Source organism: Protomyctophum bolini, assembly GCF_963924005.1.
Source record: "Protomyctophum bolini genome assembly, chromosome: 13".
In the NCBI taxonomy this organism is placed as follows: Eukaryota; Metazoa; Chordata; class Actinopteri; order Myctophiformes; family Myctophidae; genus Protomyctophum; species Protomyctophum bolini.
In genome coordinates, this window is record NC_137874.1 from 16948586 (window position 1) to 16964655 (window position 16070).

Here is a 16070-nt window from a genome sequence, read left to right on the forward strand (position 1 = left end):
TAATGGGCTGACCAAGTAGGCTGCATCTCTCGAAGTCTATAAATAGCACTGTGCTAATAAATTATTAGGCTGTTTTGTAACTATAAAGGTCTAATGGAGATCGAATATGATCGAATCGTAGACGACGCAATAAAACTTCAGAGGAGTTCTTAAGGCCTATTCATAGTCTGGATTTTCGGTCAGCTCACCACCGGAGCTGAAATAACGTTGAGCAGTGGTGAGTAAAAACAGAGAGAAGGGCTGGAGCGGTGGCGGTGGTTTGCTCTTCACCGCGGCTCGTGACATCATGTTGTAGTTCGGTGGTCACCTAACCACCGAAAATCCACACTATGTATGAGCCTTTAGTGTGCTATTCTTATTTTTGACATCTTTGCTCGTCTTGCACCTGGGCCACGGGTGTGCGTGCACTACCTTCTTCATGCGTTTTGTGACTATACGTTTTTGTCAATATAAATTATGAGCTGGCAGCCAAATGTATTAGTATTAGTTTACTATAATTAGATTAATTCACTATAAACAACACTAACACTTTAATTTAGAACACACCCAAATCAAATCATACAAATACGTGTTCAATCATTCAAACAAAGCAAACGGCATAAACAATATTAGTTTGCCTCTTCTACAAAAATAAAAGTTACTGTCGCGAGTGCCAAGCTGGGCAGTGACGGGCAGTGTCGGTAGGCCAATCAGAGGCAGACGGGGCGTTACCATGTCTATGCTCGGACGTAGATATACGTGTCTGGCTCCAGCATGCTTAGATCTGGGCCAAACTTGGCCTGACAGCAGATGGGCTGACCAGCTTTCCCAGCCTAGCCACACCTGGCAGTCAATGTGGCTTAAAATTCTGTTTAACCCCTGCCTCCCCCTGGCCAGCCGGGGCACCTGATGGAGGAGAAAGGAACTGGTTGGAATAACGTGTTCCTTCCACGTGCTATGTCCAACCAGGGAAACTCCCCCCTGTCAGGTGTAAAGGAGTAACTTGGACACTCAGGCATGAAGGAAGCAAGTCCGTTGCTCTCCCCTTGTCCCCCATATATGGGGACTAGGTTGGTGGAGGGTGTGTAGAGCCCAGGATCACATTAGATAATTGACACGGGGTGAAAAATGGGTTACAAAATCGTGGGATAAAAAAATAAAAAATAAAAGCTGTTTAACCCATTAAAACCTGAGGCTGATTCCAGAAATGCCTTTCTAAATCAGTACCGGTAGTTCTCACACTTTCAAGATTCATTCTTAAAAAAAGTTCAAAAATAGCAGATGTATAAAGTGACATTTTAAAATCTAAAATGACACAGAATCGTTAAAAATGAGGAGTGTTACTAGTCCTTGCTCTGGTCCACCTTTATGTTAAAATCATGTACAAAATGATAAAATCCCAAGCATAAAATGTGTTTAAAAAAAAGAAATTAAAAGAAAGAAAGAAAAACCATTGAGAAATGAAAGCAGATTATTTGTTATCAATTATCTGCAGGTGCTAATGTTTTCTGTTCTGCTCTGATTGACACCACAGCTACAGCCATCCATAAGACGTTTGTGTATGCTGTCAGGTTGTTGCTTTTTTCCCCTTTTTATCTAATAATAGCGTATCTCTGAAGTCTGAAGTGAAATAGCCTATGAATATAAAAAACTTCGGAACTCTGTATTGTATCTTTAATATTTCTTTCTGATAACAGAACGAATCAATGAAATAGGTGTGCTCAAAATGTCACTAATGTGCACAATCAATCCAGTTTTACTACACTACCAACAAAAAATGTGATATCTGTCCACTCAAATACTCTATGCCAGTAATTGAAAAAGACAACATGATCATGTATAATCATTTAAAAGACTGCTTTCAATTGCATCATAGAAGATTCAAGTCCCTAAGCAATTTTGCTTTGGCTTTACATAGAATTAATTAAACGGCAAACAATACACTGCATGTTCTTACTGGTAATGTGATGATTATCATGTAAAACTTGAGTTGTTCTTTCGACGTCAGGGACAAAACATGTTACAACATGTGTATTTATATTTATGGTCGGTCAAATACACATACACAAACAAGAATTTAGTAGGGTCAAAATGTACACACTGCTGTAGTATGAACTCGCCAATGCCTTGATGAAATATGTACATATTGAGTTTTGGTGGTCTGAGCCAAATGTGTGTGTGTGTGTGTGTGTGTGTGTGTGTGTGTGTGTGTGTGTGTGTGTGTGTGTGTGTGTGTGTGTGTGTGTGTGTGTGTGTTTTGATTTTGGATTATGTTGCATTATAGATGCAGGATTGCGTAGTGTTCAACATCACCGAACCATGGTGATATTATTATTGACAAATTTACAAATCCACAGCAGAATAAGAAATCCAGTTCGAGATAAACTCAATAGGAGTTACTGTGTGATATACAGTAGTATGGTAATTAATGGCTCCATACAAGTGACCCATGTTTGCCATCTTGCTTAGTGAGCAATGTCCCAATAATGGAGACGTTAAGAGACCACACAGTGAAGAGCTGACACTTTATCCTCAAAATGAGATTAGGTACATCTCACTTGGGAATGCTAACATATTTGACTCAGTTGCCCGTTCACCAGATTCCCATTGATGATAATTAAATTCCAACAGGGTTCAAATTTATATGCAGGGATTGCCTGCCAGAATCAGATTTTCCAGCTGATAGATGGCAACACAAAGACGTGCAAAATCTACCCTGCTGAACAAGGAACAAAAAAAAGAAAGATTTCCCACAAAGGCAGGTACCTTATAAATATTTAAATGCAGGTGAAGAAAGGAGAGCAAGAGGTGAGATCTTATCCTCTGGTGGATCCCAAATTATACCAACTAACACACGCTGTTCTTCAGACCATATTTAGATCATGAAGCATGCAGAGCAGCAGAACAGTAATAGAGCAACAAAGAAAGAAGCTTGTCTGCAGAATATAAAAAAAGTCATGTCAAACTCCCCTGCTGGTAGCAGGAAATTAGGAATGTACTAATTGAATGTATTTAGAGCTGCAAAATATGCCTGGGTGGGTCTGTTGGTTGGTCGTCAGTCAGTCAGTCAGTCCGTCTGTCTGTCTGTCTGTCCATCCATCCCATGGAATTTACTGTGCATTTCGAGTTTTCGACAGTAAATCCCCCCCTGAATACCCCAAAAAGGCTAATTGCCATGAAACCTGCTGATCACATTCATGCTCTGCAGGATGTCAGCTTCTAAAACAAAATATCATAGCAGATTGCAAGGTGCATCTAACTGATTTTGGTGACCCCATGTCCTTTCCCCAAGCACAGCCCTTAGGCAAAACTGTCATTGTCGTTTTCCATTGACCAGGGGGGACTTTTACATACTTTTAGTCTCATCTCTTTGACTGCGAGCAGGTGCAAACTTTACCACCTTTATTAGGGAAAGGTAGGTCAAATGCCTGGGGCACCCAGGCTACTTGAAGTATGGAACACACAGGATACTCACAGTATACTCATGAAGACATGAACAGGGTAGTCAGTGATAGTTGACAAAAAAGCTATCTGACTGGGGACCAGTGTTGGGTGTTTAACGGCATTATAAATAACGGCGTTATATAACGAGAATACTTTTAGTAGGTAACAGAGTACCTTAACGAGTTAGTTTGCAATTAGAGTAATCCGTTACCTAGTTACTTTTTCCAAAAACAATGGCGTTACTAGTTACATTTAAGACCTATACTCTTTTGTTGCCGCAAAGGAAAAATAATCCATTTGCACTGTTTCCTGAATAAAGCTCTGTCAACGGAGATATGCAAGGCAAGCAGCGACACCGTTGCTGCCGCAGATATACGAAAATCTGTGACCCATTATGCTTTGCAGTCTGTGGTGATTTCATAATGATTGTAATGTACCGTATTCAATAGGTCACCACTTCTGGAGTGACACCACAGCTCTTGTTTACACATTCTGTCCAACGAAGTTGCTTTAGAAAGTAACATTACCCAACACTGCACAGTTTTCTGTCATTGGCTATCCTTGCAACAACACATGAAAAATAAAAGTCATGTGTTTCACGCCAAGTGAGTGAAGTGTTTTACTTTATCACCGGGACCAATGTCCCTGATGTCATCAATATTAAGCCCACATATGGAGATCCCTGATGTCATCAATATTAAGCCCACATATGGAGATCCCTGATGTCATCAATATTGGCCAGCAACTCTACATCTGACCAAATCCTGTTCCAGACCTGTTCTGACATTCCATTATGTTGATCCTTCCCCATCCGTCCTTCCTCTTCGATGTCTCCCTTTTGACTGATACCTGACATTCACAATCTAGACGGGCCCGCTCGTCAACTGCCCCCGCTGCCACCCTTAGATTTTCATATATGGAGCTGACCTGTTCCGACATTCCACATGTTGATCTGACCTCATGAAACCCTGCTCGCCCAGCAGTCTGCCGTCACCCACAGGCGGATGCGTTCTCGCCCTCAGGGCATCTTACTGGTTAGTAGGCTACAGTACACAATAACAGAATCCATAAATTGCATCCAGGGAAACAGAAAAAACTAAACAAAAAAAACCCACTAGCTATACCAATTTCCCTTTTGTAATTTCTCATCACACACAGATAAGCACTTACAAACACATACACGCGTGCACTGCACACACAGACTCACTCACTCACTCACTCACTCACTGACAGACAGGGGCAGCCATTAGAGACATAATTTCCCTCCATTGACATCAACAGCCTGTCAAACTGTAGGCTGGGTCTTTTAGAGGACAGACCTTGCAATCACCCCAGCCTGCAAGTGTCGAATCATCCTGCTTGTCAGAAATAAGCACTGTCAGAAATGTGCAGCTGGTTCCTAATCTGTCCTGCCAGTGATATCAGAATTAATATGAAAAACTGCATATCTTAGAGCTTACATCGAAGTGTTTTAGTCAACACTGTGTTTCAGGGCTTCTTGTGACAATGATGCAAATCTTTTTTTTACCCATTTTCTCCAAGTAGTCTAATATTATACAAATAGTTCATCCTTTGTATAATAGCTAAGTAACTAAGTTTTACAGTATGTGGTAGCTAACTATGTGACGATGACGACCATGCAGCACATATTGGACAAGATTAGGAATGTTGCTAACTTGCTAAGGGATCATTTTGCAATTAGTTAGCTTACAGCATTATTCGGTTAATTAACCGTTATTGATTTTATATTATTATTATTTTTACACACATACCCGACCCAAAAGATGCATGTAAACAGAATTAATAATTATCAGAATGGTAGACATTAACTGTCTACTGTCCTTTAGAATTGGGATGGGGCCGTATACAGTAATATAATCATTGATGGAGGTGCTAGAGGTAAGGTCATGGGGTCACGATCAACAAAATCAGCAGGTTTCCACGACACACACACACACACACACACACCAAGAACTTCAACTCAACACCCTGTTTGAGCCCTTTGATGTTCTGTCTTTCACCCCTTGCTCTCTACACATCTCTCTACAAAGCAGCAAACCAGTAACAACTTACTTGAGCCAGGGGAAAGCTATGGTTACAAATATATCTCAAAAGGTTGTATTTGTTTTAATCCCCTGCCAGACCAGAACGGCCAGGGTCGGTATTATGTTTTCGCCCCTATCCGTCTGTGAACAGCTAATTTCATTTAGTGCTACTTTGTCCAAATCAAATACTTTTGATGTATTATAATAGTAGACTTCACCAGCCACATGGGTTAGGGTTAATATGATTGATTTATACCTTGGTTACACACCGTGTCGGGCACTAAAGACAAGCTCACAACACGCTGCTAGTAACACTGTTAGTAGATCAGCTTTTTCCGGTGCACAATACCGGTGTGCGACTGTCACTATATATAAATGATCTTGTGTAAAGTGTAAACTCCTTACTGTGGCTCAATGATCTGACAACTTACAGTATGCTGGGGAACGGTCAGTCAAATGAGCCCTGATGATGCCCTGATGATGACACACAAGTAGGACCAGAACATTTGAGCACAGTGTTTTGTTTATATTCTGAATTTCTCCAATCAGTTCTGAGACTGTGACCATCTGATAGAATTTGTAATAGTGCATGATGATTATTAGGTTAGTTTCTCCCCGTCCGTCTCCGTCCGTCCGTCTGCCCGCCTGCCTGCCTCCTATATATATATATATATAAAGGCTAGATGGCTCAAGGCGGAGTCTCTGACGTAGTTCACCCAGCGACAATCTTGCTGAGGGGCAAGTACAGTATGTTCTATGGCAGCTCAAACAAAAATAGTCATAACTCGCTCAAATCTTGACGGATGCAGGTTAGTTTATTACAAACGTTATCAACGTGGCTATGATTCAGGACACTTATCTGCTTAAAATATGTTTTTATATGAACGTCGTTTAAAATCCTATAAGTATGCGGACGTCTCTGACATTTATCACAAACCAAACCCGTTTGAAAATCGGTTGAAAATTGAGCAAGTTTTGGTTATTTAAAAAGCACATGCCCCATAGACACAATGTTATTCTGCCCCTCGGTAAGATGGCCGCCACGTAGCGACGTCGCTCTCCATTGGCCAGCAGCGTGGGTGAGCCATCTAGTCTTAAAATTCTTATATCTACAGTATGTTGTGTGCGCACATATGGATGTGTGGGTCATTCCTATTCGGTGCCATTTGTGTCCCCAGTTCATAATACAGCATATCTTGTGTAAAATAAGCAAAAACACCAATTCCAAAAAGCTTATCTTACCCTATTAAAGGTTTTCCACCCTAGAGAAAAAATATATTTGTACCTCAGAGTGAAATTCTGTAAATATAAAATAATCCCTTTGATTTGAGTAGAGGTATGGTAAAATGCTATGTCCCCCGCATGTTTATTCAGCTTCAGTTACAAATATTTCTAATCAAATTCAAACAAAATCTAACATTTTAAATATTATATAGTATAGTTCTAAGTTACTAGGCTGAAATGGCACCGAGTAGTAGGAATGACCTGTATGTCATCTGTGACCATATGGAATTTCACAAGAGGAAGTGGAGATGAGAACCTTTTAGGATAATCCTAAACATGACTCCAGCCATGGTTAAGTAGACTAGCCACAACACCACATCTCCACACATGCTATCTGAGCTGTAAGTCAACGTCTTACACTGTTTAATGCAATCATGCTGCAACTTGAAACCAAGAAACCGATAATCCTGGCGCCAAAGACGGGTCTACTTATTTTTTCCTCTGGCATACTAAATTTCAATGCTGTTAAAATTGCCAGCAGTAAAGTGACGATGTTTCAGGGTTGGCCCAACCTATTGCAACATGAGGCATTATATTTTAAATATAGGAACCAGCGTGACCTGATGCAAATAGCTACAAGTTTGGCTGTAACCTTGGCTGTCTTAAAATAACTTTATCTGAACATGACAAACTTTGATGAACAGGCCGACTAGTAATTTCCTGCAATCATTTACCAAGTTTAGCTCAGTCAGTGCTATTTGGCATGCCATAATACAGAACATTACCAACAGTACAGAAATATTAATAAAAACAATTCTGGGATTCCAAAAATGTGCATTCACACAAGGGCACATCATATCAATATACAAATTCTTAAAATTACAGGTGACCAACAACAGTTGCTGTTCCACAGTTTAGAGAGTACCCACTTCATAATCCACTGGAGATTATTCTTGTCAACAATGCAGCACGCCATATTATGTAGGCCAAGCTGATTCCCAGAGCATATGCTTGAGTTCATAAAGAATCCAACACCAACAAACTACATCTCTCTCTTATGTTCTGATTAAATGGTGAGTCAAATGACAAAAGGGTCTAATATTTTGAGCATTCAACACACACACACACACACACACACACACACACACACACACACACACACACACACACACACACACACACACACACACACACACACACACACACACACACACACACACACACACACACACACACACACACACACACAGAGAGAGAGAGTACGGTCTCGGTCTGTCTGTGTCCCTTTTGTGCCCATATATGGACATCGTTAATGTCATCAGTATATTCCCATATGGGCATACTGGTTGGATCGGTGGTTCTGGACAACCGGATCTCCATATTATATGCCTATTGCCTACATAAGGGTGTATCACTCACATTGGCGGTTCTGGACAACCGGATCTCCATATTATATGCCTATTGCCTACATAAGGGTGTATCACTCACATTGGCGGTTCTGGACAACCGGAGCCTATCCAACGGACTCAACGGCTGGATTCTTAACTCAATTCTCAGTCTGTCGGACAGATGGACGTACGGCATAATGTAGATTCCATGCATTTATTGTAACATAGTATAACGTTATATAGATAGAATGTAGAAAGCATGCAGTGGGTTTACTTGTGGATGCTGTGTGACATTTTGTTGAATGCAACAAACCTTCTCTTTCTGACATCTTAGATAGCAACAACAACCATTCTCTATTTCTCTTTCTGACAAACTCAAAGGGTTTTAGAGCAGATAAAAGCTGGGGAGAAACATTATCTTGCAAATAAATAGAATACAGTAAAAAGAACAGTATTCAGCTTATATTTGGGTGATGATGACAACCCATTCTAGTACAACAGAAATAAAGACACTGTGAAATGGTGTGCCTGAAAGATGGCAACATGGGCTCGAGATGACGCAACATCTCTTTGTAATGGAATTACGACGACAATCGTTAGCATCTCTCCGTGAAATCAAATTATCACCTTTCCAATCTTGGCCCAAGGCCAGGAAAATAAATTGAATATCTTGTTAAAGAGACCTCTAACTGCAAACATAGATTGACAAGAAAGACTTTCATGTCTGACAGCAAAGCATTATGCTCCAATGGTTTTAGCACAATTTCACAGCGCCAAAGAAGCTTAAAGGCTCATATGAAAATTGTGTTGAATAAACAATTTAGACTTCAAGCTAAACAGTATCGAACCAAAGCAATAAATGCAGTTTTCAATATGGGATAGGCTTTAACTTGAATGGTTCTTAATCTGTATATGCATGCATTAACCCAAATCAAGAATGCTCCAGGCTTAAACTCTGGAAGGAAGAGGGGTAAATGGATAGTGGAGCATACAGTAACACAGCCAAAACATCTTAACATAAGACAATGGCAAGGCTGAGCATGGCCTGTATGGCATGGCCTGGATAAACAGCTACAAGGGTTCTACTGGCCAACAACATCATGTTTTTCACTAACTGCAACCACAAAGATGTACAATTTCCCCCATTAAGCACCCACTGAGAGAGTGGGAACTTGGAGCACAGCAAAATCCAGAGTGATAATTTAACTCAGAAATGTTAACCGGTAAGGCCTGAATTAAAGGCTTGCAAAACTATAATTTGGTTCCATTTGTACATTTCTTAAATTAACACTGAGCATGTTAAAGTGTAGATTGGCATCCCAGAGATCCTAATGCATATTAAACTGAGTGGTACTCAATCACTCAACCTAGGTGACTAATGAAAGCATAACTGAAGTTTACACTTGGAAGTTCTGCCATGAAAGCACTTCTGTCTCCTTGAGTCCTTTGTAAAGTAACAAAGGCATGGATACCGGTACAATAATGGGCACATTTAACAGCCTAGCTATAACAAATGTCAAATACCAAATCATGTCAGTAAGAAGTGAAAACTCATATAGCAGCTTCAATGTTATGATGTACAGTACTAATTACAATTTTGTCTGCTAATTTTATGTCCTCCTGATTAAATTGAATTTGTATCCCGGCCTGAAACGGTGTGAATATAGATCTATTTAACACTTATTTAGAAAGGAATTCAATAAAAATCACTTACACCACCTTTAATTTAAGGTGATACAATGCCCAGTGTTGGCTACCATCCCACCTCAGAGTTTACCCACAATGCAATTGTAGTTTGTCAGTTACCACCAAGAGAGCTAGAAGGACAGGGTGCTTGTTAACAGCCAGACAATGCCACTTTGTGGACACACTTTTTCAGTTCAGCAAATTGCAGATGTTGGCCACATTGTGTTACTGTGTTAACGAGATGTACGGTATTTATTTTATCATATCACTCACTCCATATCGCACAGCCCACACAGGGGGGGGGGGGGGGGGGTTAGTTCAAAGTGATGTTCATGCCATGTCAGAAGATTAACACCCCACTTATGAAACAGTACATAAGGCCCTGCTGTGGCCTCAAGCCCTGTTCAATTTGCTCTTCTCTTGCCATCACAGATCTACCTTTCCGTGTATCTGTTTTGGCAAGAGTGAATCTTGGATCACTGGTCGCTACCAATACCGAAAGCTGTCCAGCTAGCAAAGTTAAATACCAGTAAACAGTCCAGTACACTCTCTCTCTCTCTCTCTCTGGACCCAGCAAGACGGTGAAAATGTAACACTAATCCTGCTTCCATGGCTGAGAGCAGAGCCGGGAAGGGCAAGAAATATACCCCCTACCCCCAGAACTATACTGTCTCACCTGTGGGAACAGGTTGTCGGACTATTGACTTCCACACCCGCTTTTAATACTTTTTTAGGGCTGCCAGAGCCCTAAAAAAAACAAGGTCCTGTGACTAGTAGACTACTTCGCCCGCATCCCGTCCGGGCATCTTACTCACAGGCTAAAGCGTGCAAAACAATCTAGTGCTTCCCATCTTCCCCCGAGTCGAGCTGCTTTCAGATTGGGTCATGTCACAAGTCACAACTGGTCACATCGCAACCTGCTGTCACTTTGCTAAGTCTCACCTGACAATTTTTTATTTGGGAGTCAAATACATTTTATTTAGCCTATTATTGCCAAATCACAAGAGGTTGACTCATGACACTTTACATATAGAGCTGGTCAAGTGTAAAGAAAGACCGTACAATTCCCCCATGAGAAAGCGCTTGGTGACAGTGGCAAGGAAAAACAGTGACTGATTTTGGAAAGTAGCCACGTCTGGTTTCTGCATCATTAGAGCTGAATAGAGAATGTAATGGTCTTTGATTAGGCCTTTGTGTACCCTATACTGTACCAAAATCAGAGCAGGTTTTTGCTTCTAAGTACTGTAACATGAGAATAAAAACAAAAACACATGGGATGTACAAGGGAAGGAAATATGGGACTGAAATGGGATCCATATACTACCATTCTACCATCCACCGCAACCTGGGAATGAGAACTGTATAAACGAAATGGAAAAATAGCCTAAAGGATACAGTGCTACAGCGTATAATGTCTAATAGGTTATTCATCTATGTTCAAAATAGAACAGTAAGAGCATAAAAGAGAAGGGTAAGGCAGTTAAAGGTTTCAGGGAGTTGAAATTTGGCAGTCTCCTATAATGTTTGAGCCATGTTTGTGTTAAATGATTCAGTGAGAAATAAACTTTGAACAATAGTGAGTCATGTATTCTGATCTTGTGTTTTCTCTCTTTTTAGGATACTAAAGTCTGATACAATACAATGTTGGACCAAACTGATTATGAAAATGCACAATTTATGCATTCTATTTCCATTATCATAACTTCAATACCAGTGGTGGAAAAAGTACTGAATTGTTTACTACTACAGTACAGTACAGGTCGTATTTGTACTCTTACTGGGGTCGAGTACTCTGTCCACCTCTGCTGTTCAATACCAATAAATCCAAACAGACCTTATTCTAATGGATAAAAATGAAATGCCATGAATACCCTTTCTTTAGGGGAAAGGACAAGTTGGCATATCAGCAAACACGATTTTCAATATTTTAATATTGATGAGCCACTTTTTAAGTGGTGCAAACCACTTATGTGTGTGGGTTCCTGCCTGCCTGGGTGCGTCTGAGCACGAAAACAGCATGGCTGTTTTTCACCACCTGTGCGCAACCTAACACACACACATTTTCCTAGATAAAGCAGGTCACAAATTATTGATCACAATCCAGTATGGATTATCTCAAGGAAGTATTCCTGATGCACAAATTACCCCCATTCGGTGAGATGAGCTCTTCCGAATCCCATTCATCATCATAGAATGTGATTGTCCAAATTAATGAGGAACACAGCATTTCTCTCTCTTCATAAGCTATAATGATAAGGAGATATGGACTGTACAATCGTTTTTGTTTTTTAAAGAAATGTATAGGGCCTAATCCTACTGTATTGTTTTTCACTGATTCAAAACGGGCTCAATTTACCCAGTTGCTCATCTTACCCCATAGCCACAATCTGCATCAAATGTTACACAGCACCAGACAACAAATATCACATCTGATCTAATGTATAGCAACAGCCCTGTCGTTACCTATATGTGCACTGCGTGTAGGGCAACACGTTGCTGAGGGCAACACAATGAGCGATGCAACAAGCCTGTTGATAGGGGCAGCTCAGGGGTAGAGTGGCTAGATGGTAACCGCAAGGTCGCCAGTTCGAACCCGGGCTCCCCCAGAGTTAGTGTCGAAGTGTCCTTGAGCAAGACACTGAACCCCTAAATGCTTCTGATGTGCTGGTTGGTGCCTTGCATGGTTTCCGCCACCATCGGTGTATGAATGTGTGTGGGTGAATGTATTATGCACAATCTATGTAAAGCGCCTTGGATAAAGGCGCTATATAATTGCACCATTTACCTATATAAATGCACCATTTAAGCCCCCTTTTTCAATTTTCACGCGTTCCTCCTGCAACTTGCGTGCCTAAACCACGGTGCTCTGCTTAGACTCAGAGCTTAAGTTTAGCCTCCCTCTCTCTTCCCTGGTCTGGTAGTAGCAGAGTCACGTGTACTCTACTGAGAACATTATTTTGTTTTGAAACAAAAGCGCCTCCCTGCCGGGTTACAAGAAGTGAAAGTAAAATGAAGGAAACAGAGGTTTAGAGGCTCCAACATCACTTGCAAAGTTGCACGTATGTTGATGTGTCATTTTACTAACATTACGACATGGGGAAGTAGAAGCGTGGAGAGGAGATAGTGGGCTCCATCTTGCGCCACCCTTATCCCTAAACGTATTTGCCATTTTTTACTATTTTGAAAAACATTTTAAAATAGTTCAACTAGCCGATCTACATCGAGACATTGTGAGCTTGTAGATCGACTATTTTAAAAGGATTTTTAAAATAATAAGAAATGGCAAATTAGGGTTAAGGGGTGGCGCAAGATATAGCCCAGTGTGTTTTGGATGAACAGCAGTGGTGTTGATTTGTGTCAAATGCATTCTGTACGGCTGAAGATAAATGAACACGACGTCGGTGGGAGAGGAGTTATTGTGTGTGCTTTGGACAAACAGCGTGGTGTTGATTTGTGTCAGCTGAAGCTTCATGTCAGAGTTGGCCACAGAGGTCATGTGCAACCTCTTCCAGAGAGATGGAGACAGTAGAAACTCTTCTGGAGAAACATGTTGTTTGCATGCATGCATTGCTTGCATGCTGTGTGCTACTATGCCAAGTGATGTGACAAGTGTTGAAGTCTGTCACTCACTTTGTGTGATTTATGGCGTTATCTTTCTCAGGGCCGGATCTACCATTTGGGCACTTTGGGCACGTGCCCAGGGGCCCCTCAAAAAAAAAATTCCCTGCTAATCGGAATTAAATGGTGTCTAAAAAGATTAGTGTTGTTGGTGAGAAGGGGAGCTTCTACAATGCGCTAGATTGGCTGTCACTCTGGGGGGGGGGGGGGGGTAGGCGACCGGAAATAGGCCAATGTAACGGCATAAAACTGTCCCAAAACAGCAAAATTGTTGCGCGAGCGTGAAGGGGGGGCCCTTCGAGCTTCAGTGCCCAGGGGCCCTCAGAGGTGTTAATCCGGCCCTGATCTTTCTGTTAAAATCCAAATATGTTACTGTATAGCAAACACTACCTGGTGTGATACCACCTGACAATCTAGGCTACTCCACCTCAGACACAATAAAATCACGCCCATGATTACATTACCCACATTACATGACTGCTGTAATTTTAAGATCCATCTATAGGCCTAATTTGTACTGCATACTACATATTATTTTTTTCACCATGAGCCACATGGGGTTACAGACAGTATAAGTGGCAAAAGTATAATGACTTCCTGTAACTAATACCATATTATGTGAACTCACACACTGATAAAGCCTTCGTTCTGTGTTCAGTTGTGTGGGTGCCACAGAGAGGTTAAATGGGAAGTGGGGAACACGGACAGGATAAATGGGACCAATCCCTCTCTCCTCCATTAGCTCCTCTTTCTCCTGAGGGAATTGTTGTCAGCCGGTCCAACTCCATTTCTACATGCTCATGTTTACGTTTCCACCTGCAACGCTGCTCAGCGACTCGGTGTCTGTCTGTCTCTTTCAAGTCCAAAACCTTTACCACTTTAGTCCCGCATCGTTACACAACAATTAAAACGCTGCAGTTTCTTGTTAACAGCTGTCAAAGATTAGAGGGTCGCTTTCCGAATGAAGTGTGTTCGCTCAGCCTAATCCTTTGAAATCCCCCACAAAGACGTGCACTTGACTATGAAATAGACGGCACAGGCAACACCACTTCTCCAGCCAGGCAGTTGCGAAAGCCAATGTCAAACTTTAGTAAAACAAAGTGCAGAATGCGCAAGAAAAGGTGTTGACTCACCGTAGAAAGACTGTCTCGCCTTGTCGGACGGTGATATTGTCCATCACTTTGTTGTCAGACTGAGAATCCCCCTGGCTGCGGACAGGCAACCCTGTTGGTAAAACAAGAAGCACAATTCTCAAAAACAGAAACGCCGTGCACTTCCAGAAGACGGCAAAGTGTCCGCGGACCCCCATCTTCCTCCCCGTAATATCCCAATGTTCTGTCGGAACGTCACAATCGGTTTTCAAAACGCATTTAATGCAACGCGAGTCGCTGTCTGTGGAGAGCGGGTGGGTTGTTTATTCCAGTTCATTAGTGTTAATCCAAATCTTCTTGTCTGGTGCGACGGTATATGCGAGGACGCTCGAGCTATATAGCTACAGTATTGCGCACTGTAAAACATAAAATAAAAAAATAACTCGACCGGCGCCTATTCGTACATTCCTTGCTGGGCTGCCGTTTATTCTTCGGTTGACACGCTCTAGTGAGTCTAGTCTACAGCATCCTGTATTGCTGACAGCGTGGTAGGCTATGCAACTTCACCCATCAACAACAGCAGCAGCCTAATTAAGTTCTTGACATCATCTGCTGTATGCGTCACGTACTGTCCAAAGACCAAAGTGTATTCAACCATCGTAATGTTTCTGCGCACCATGCAAAATAATAAAATAAGGGGGTTAAATCAATTTAAATGGCATGCTTGGTTTAGGATTTGCATCGGTTTTACGTAATTGTTTGAGATTATGTATAGACTTGATTGTGGTCAGAGGACTTGCACTTGGGCTTGTGGCACAGCATGGGGACAACATGAATGAAGCCGCAGCCTTAGGAGATATAGGTTGTGATGTGAAATAATGCTCTCTAATAAACAGAAAGTTACGGTTATAGTGTCTTGAATCATGACAGTATGACACTGTTATTTTAATTTGGGAGCTAAAATGCCATGTGAGCCAGTGTGGCTATGGATTAAAATTGCAGCACTTGTGAATGCTATTATAGATTTGAGATGATCTGCCTAATTACAGTATGGATTATCTCAGTTTTGCAATACACAGTAAAATCCTGAGTGTTCATTTAACTCTGAGCGTTACATGTAACCTAATTGACCCAGTTATTGTAATGTAAATGTACACAAGAGTTACACATCATGGATATATTCAGGATTGTAACGATTGTTGCCTACTAAACCAGCCAAACAATTGCTATGTGTGTCATAAGGATGTGAATGAGTCATAGCATGTATTGAAAGGTATATATAGAGCTCTCTCTGTCTCTGCAAGGGTTCTTTATTGTGCACCCTCCACTTGGCACAGTATCTGCTGTCCTCAAACAGGTGATTGCTCACAAACTCACAGTGGCTAAGAGAAAAATAACTTGCAGTTTCTTCCCAAAATAACAATGTGTCAAGACAGTCCTACCAATTTCCCAGTGCAGTACAAGACAGCTTGTAGAAATTGAGCAACTTAAAAGCATATTTCACGATTTGCAAGATGTATCTGTTTAAAATGTTTAGCTAAATAATGACTTCGTAGCCTAGCCTGTAGATTAAAGACAAATACACGTGATAAAAA

The 16070-nt window shown here is 41.3% G+C and overlaps 1 protein-coding gene across 2 annotated transcripts in view; it reads right to left on the minus strand.

Annotated features, from left to right (window-relative positions):
* Window positions 1-16070, minus strand: part of ntm (neurotrimin) — a 361645-nt gene that overhangs the window by 91846 nt on the left and 253729 nt on the right. The window contains exon 2 of one of the 2 annotated variants that reach the window (XM_080780135.1): window positions 14518-14608. In XM_080780135.1, the coding sequence (XP_080636261.1) occupies window positions 14518-14608 (91 nt within the window). Of the gene's footprint in view, window positions 1-14517; window positions 14952-16070 lie in introns of those variants that run through there. The other variant, XM_080780134.1, reaches the window with a different exon arrangement.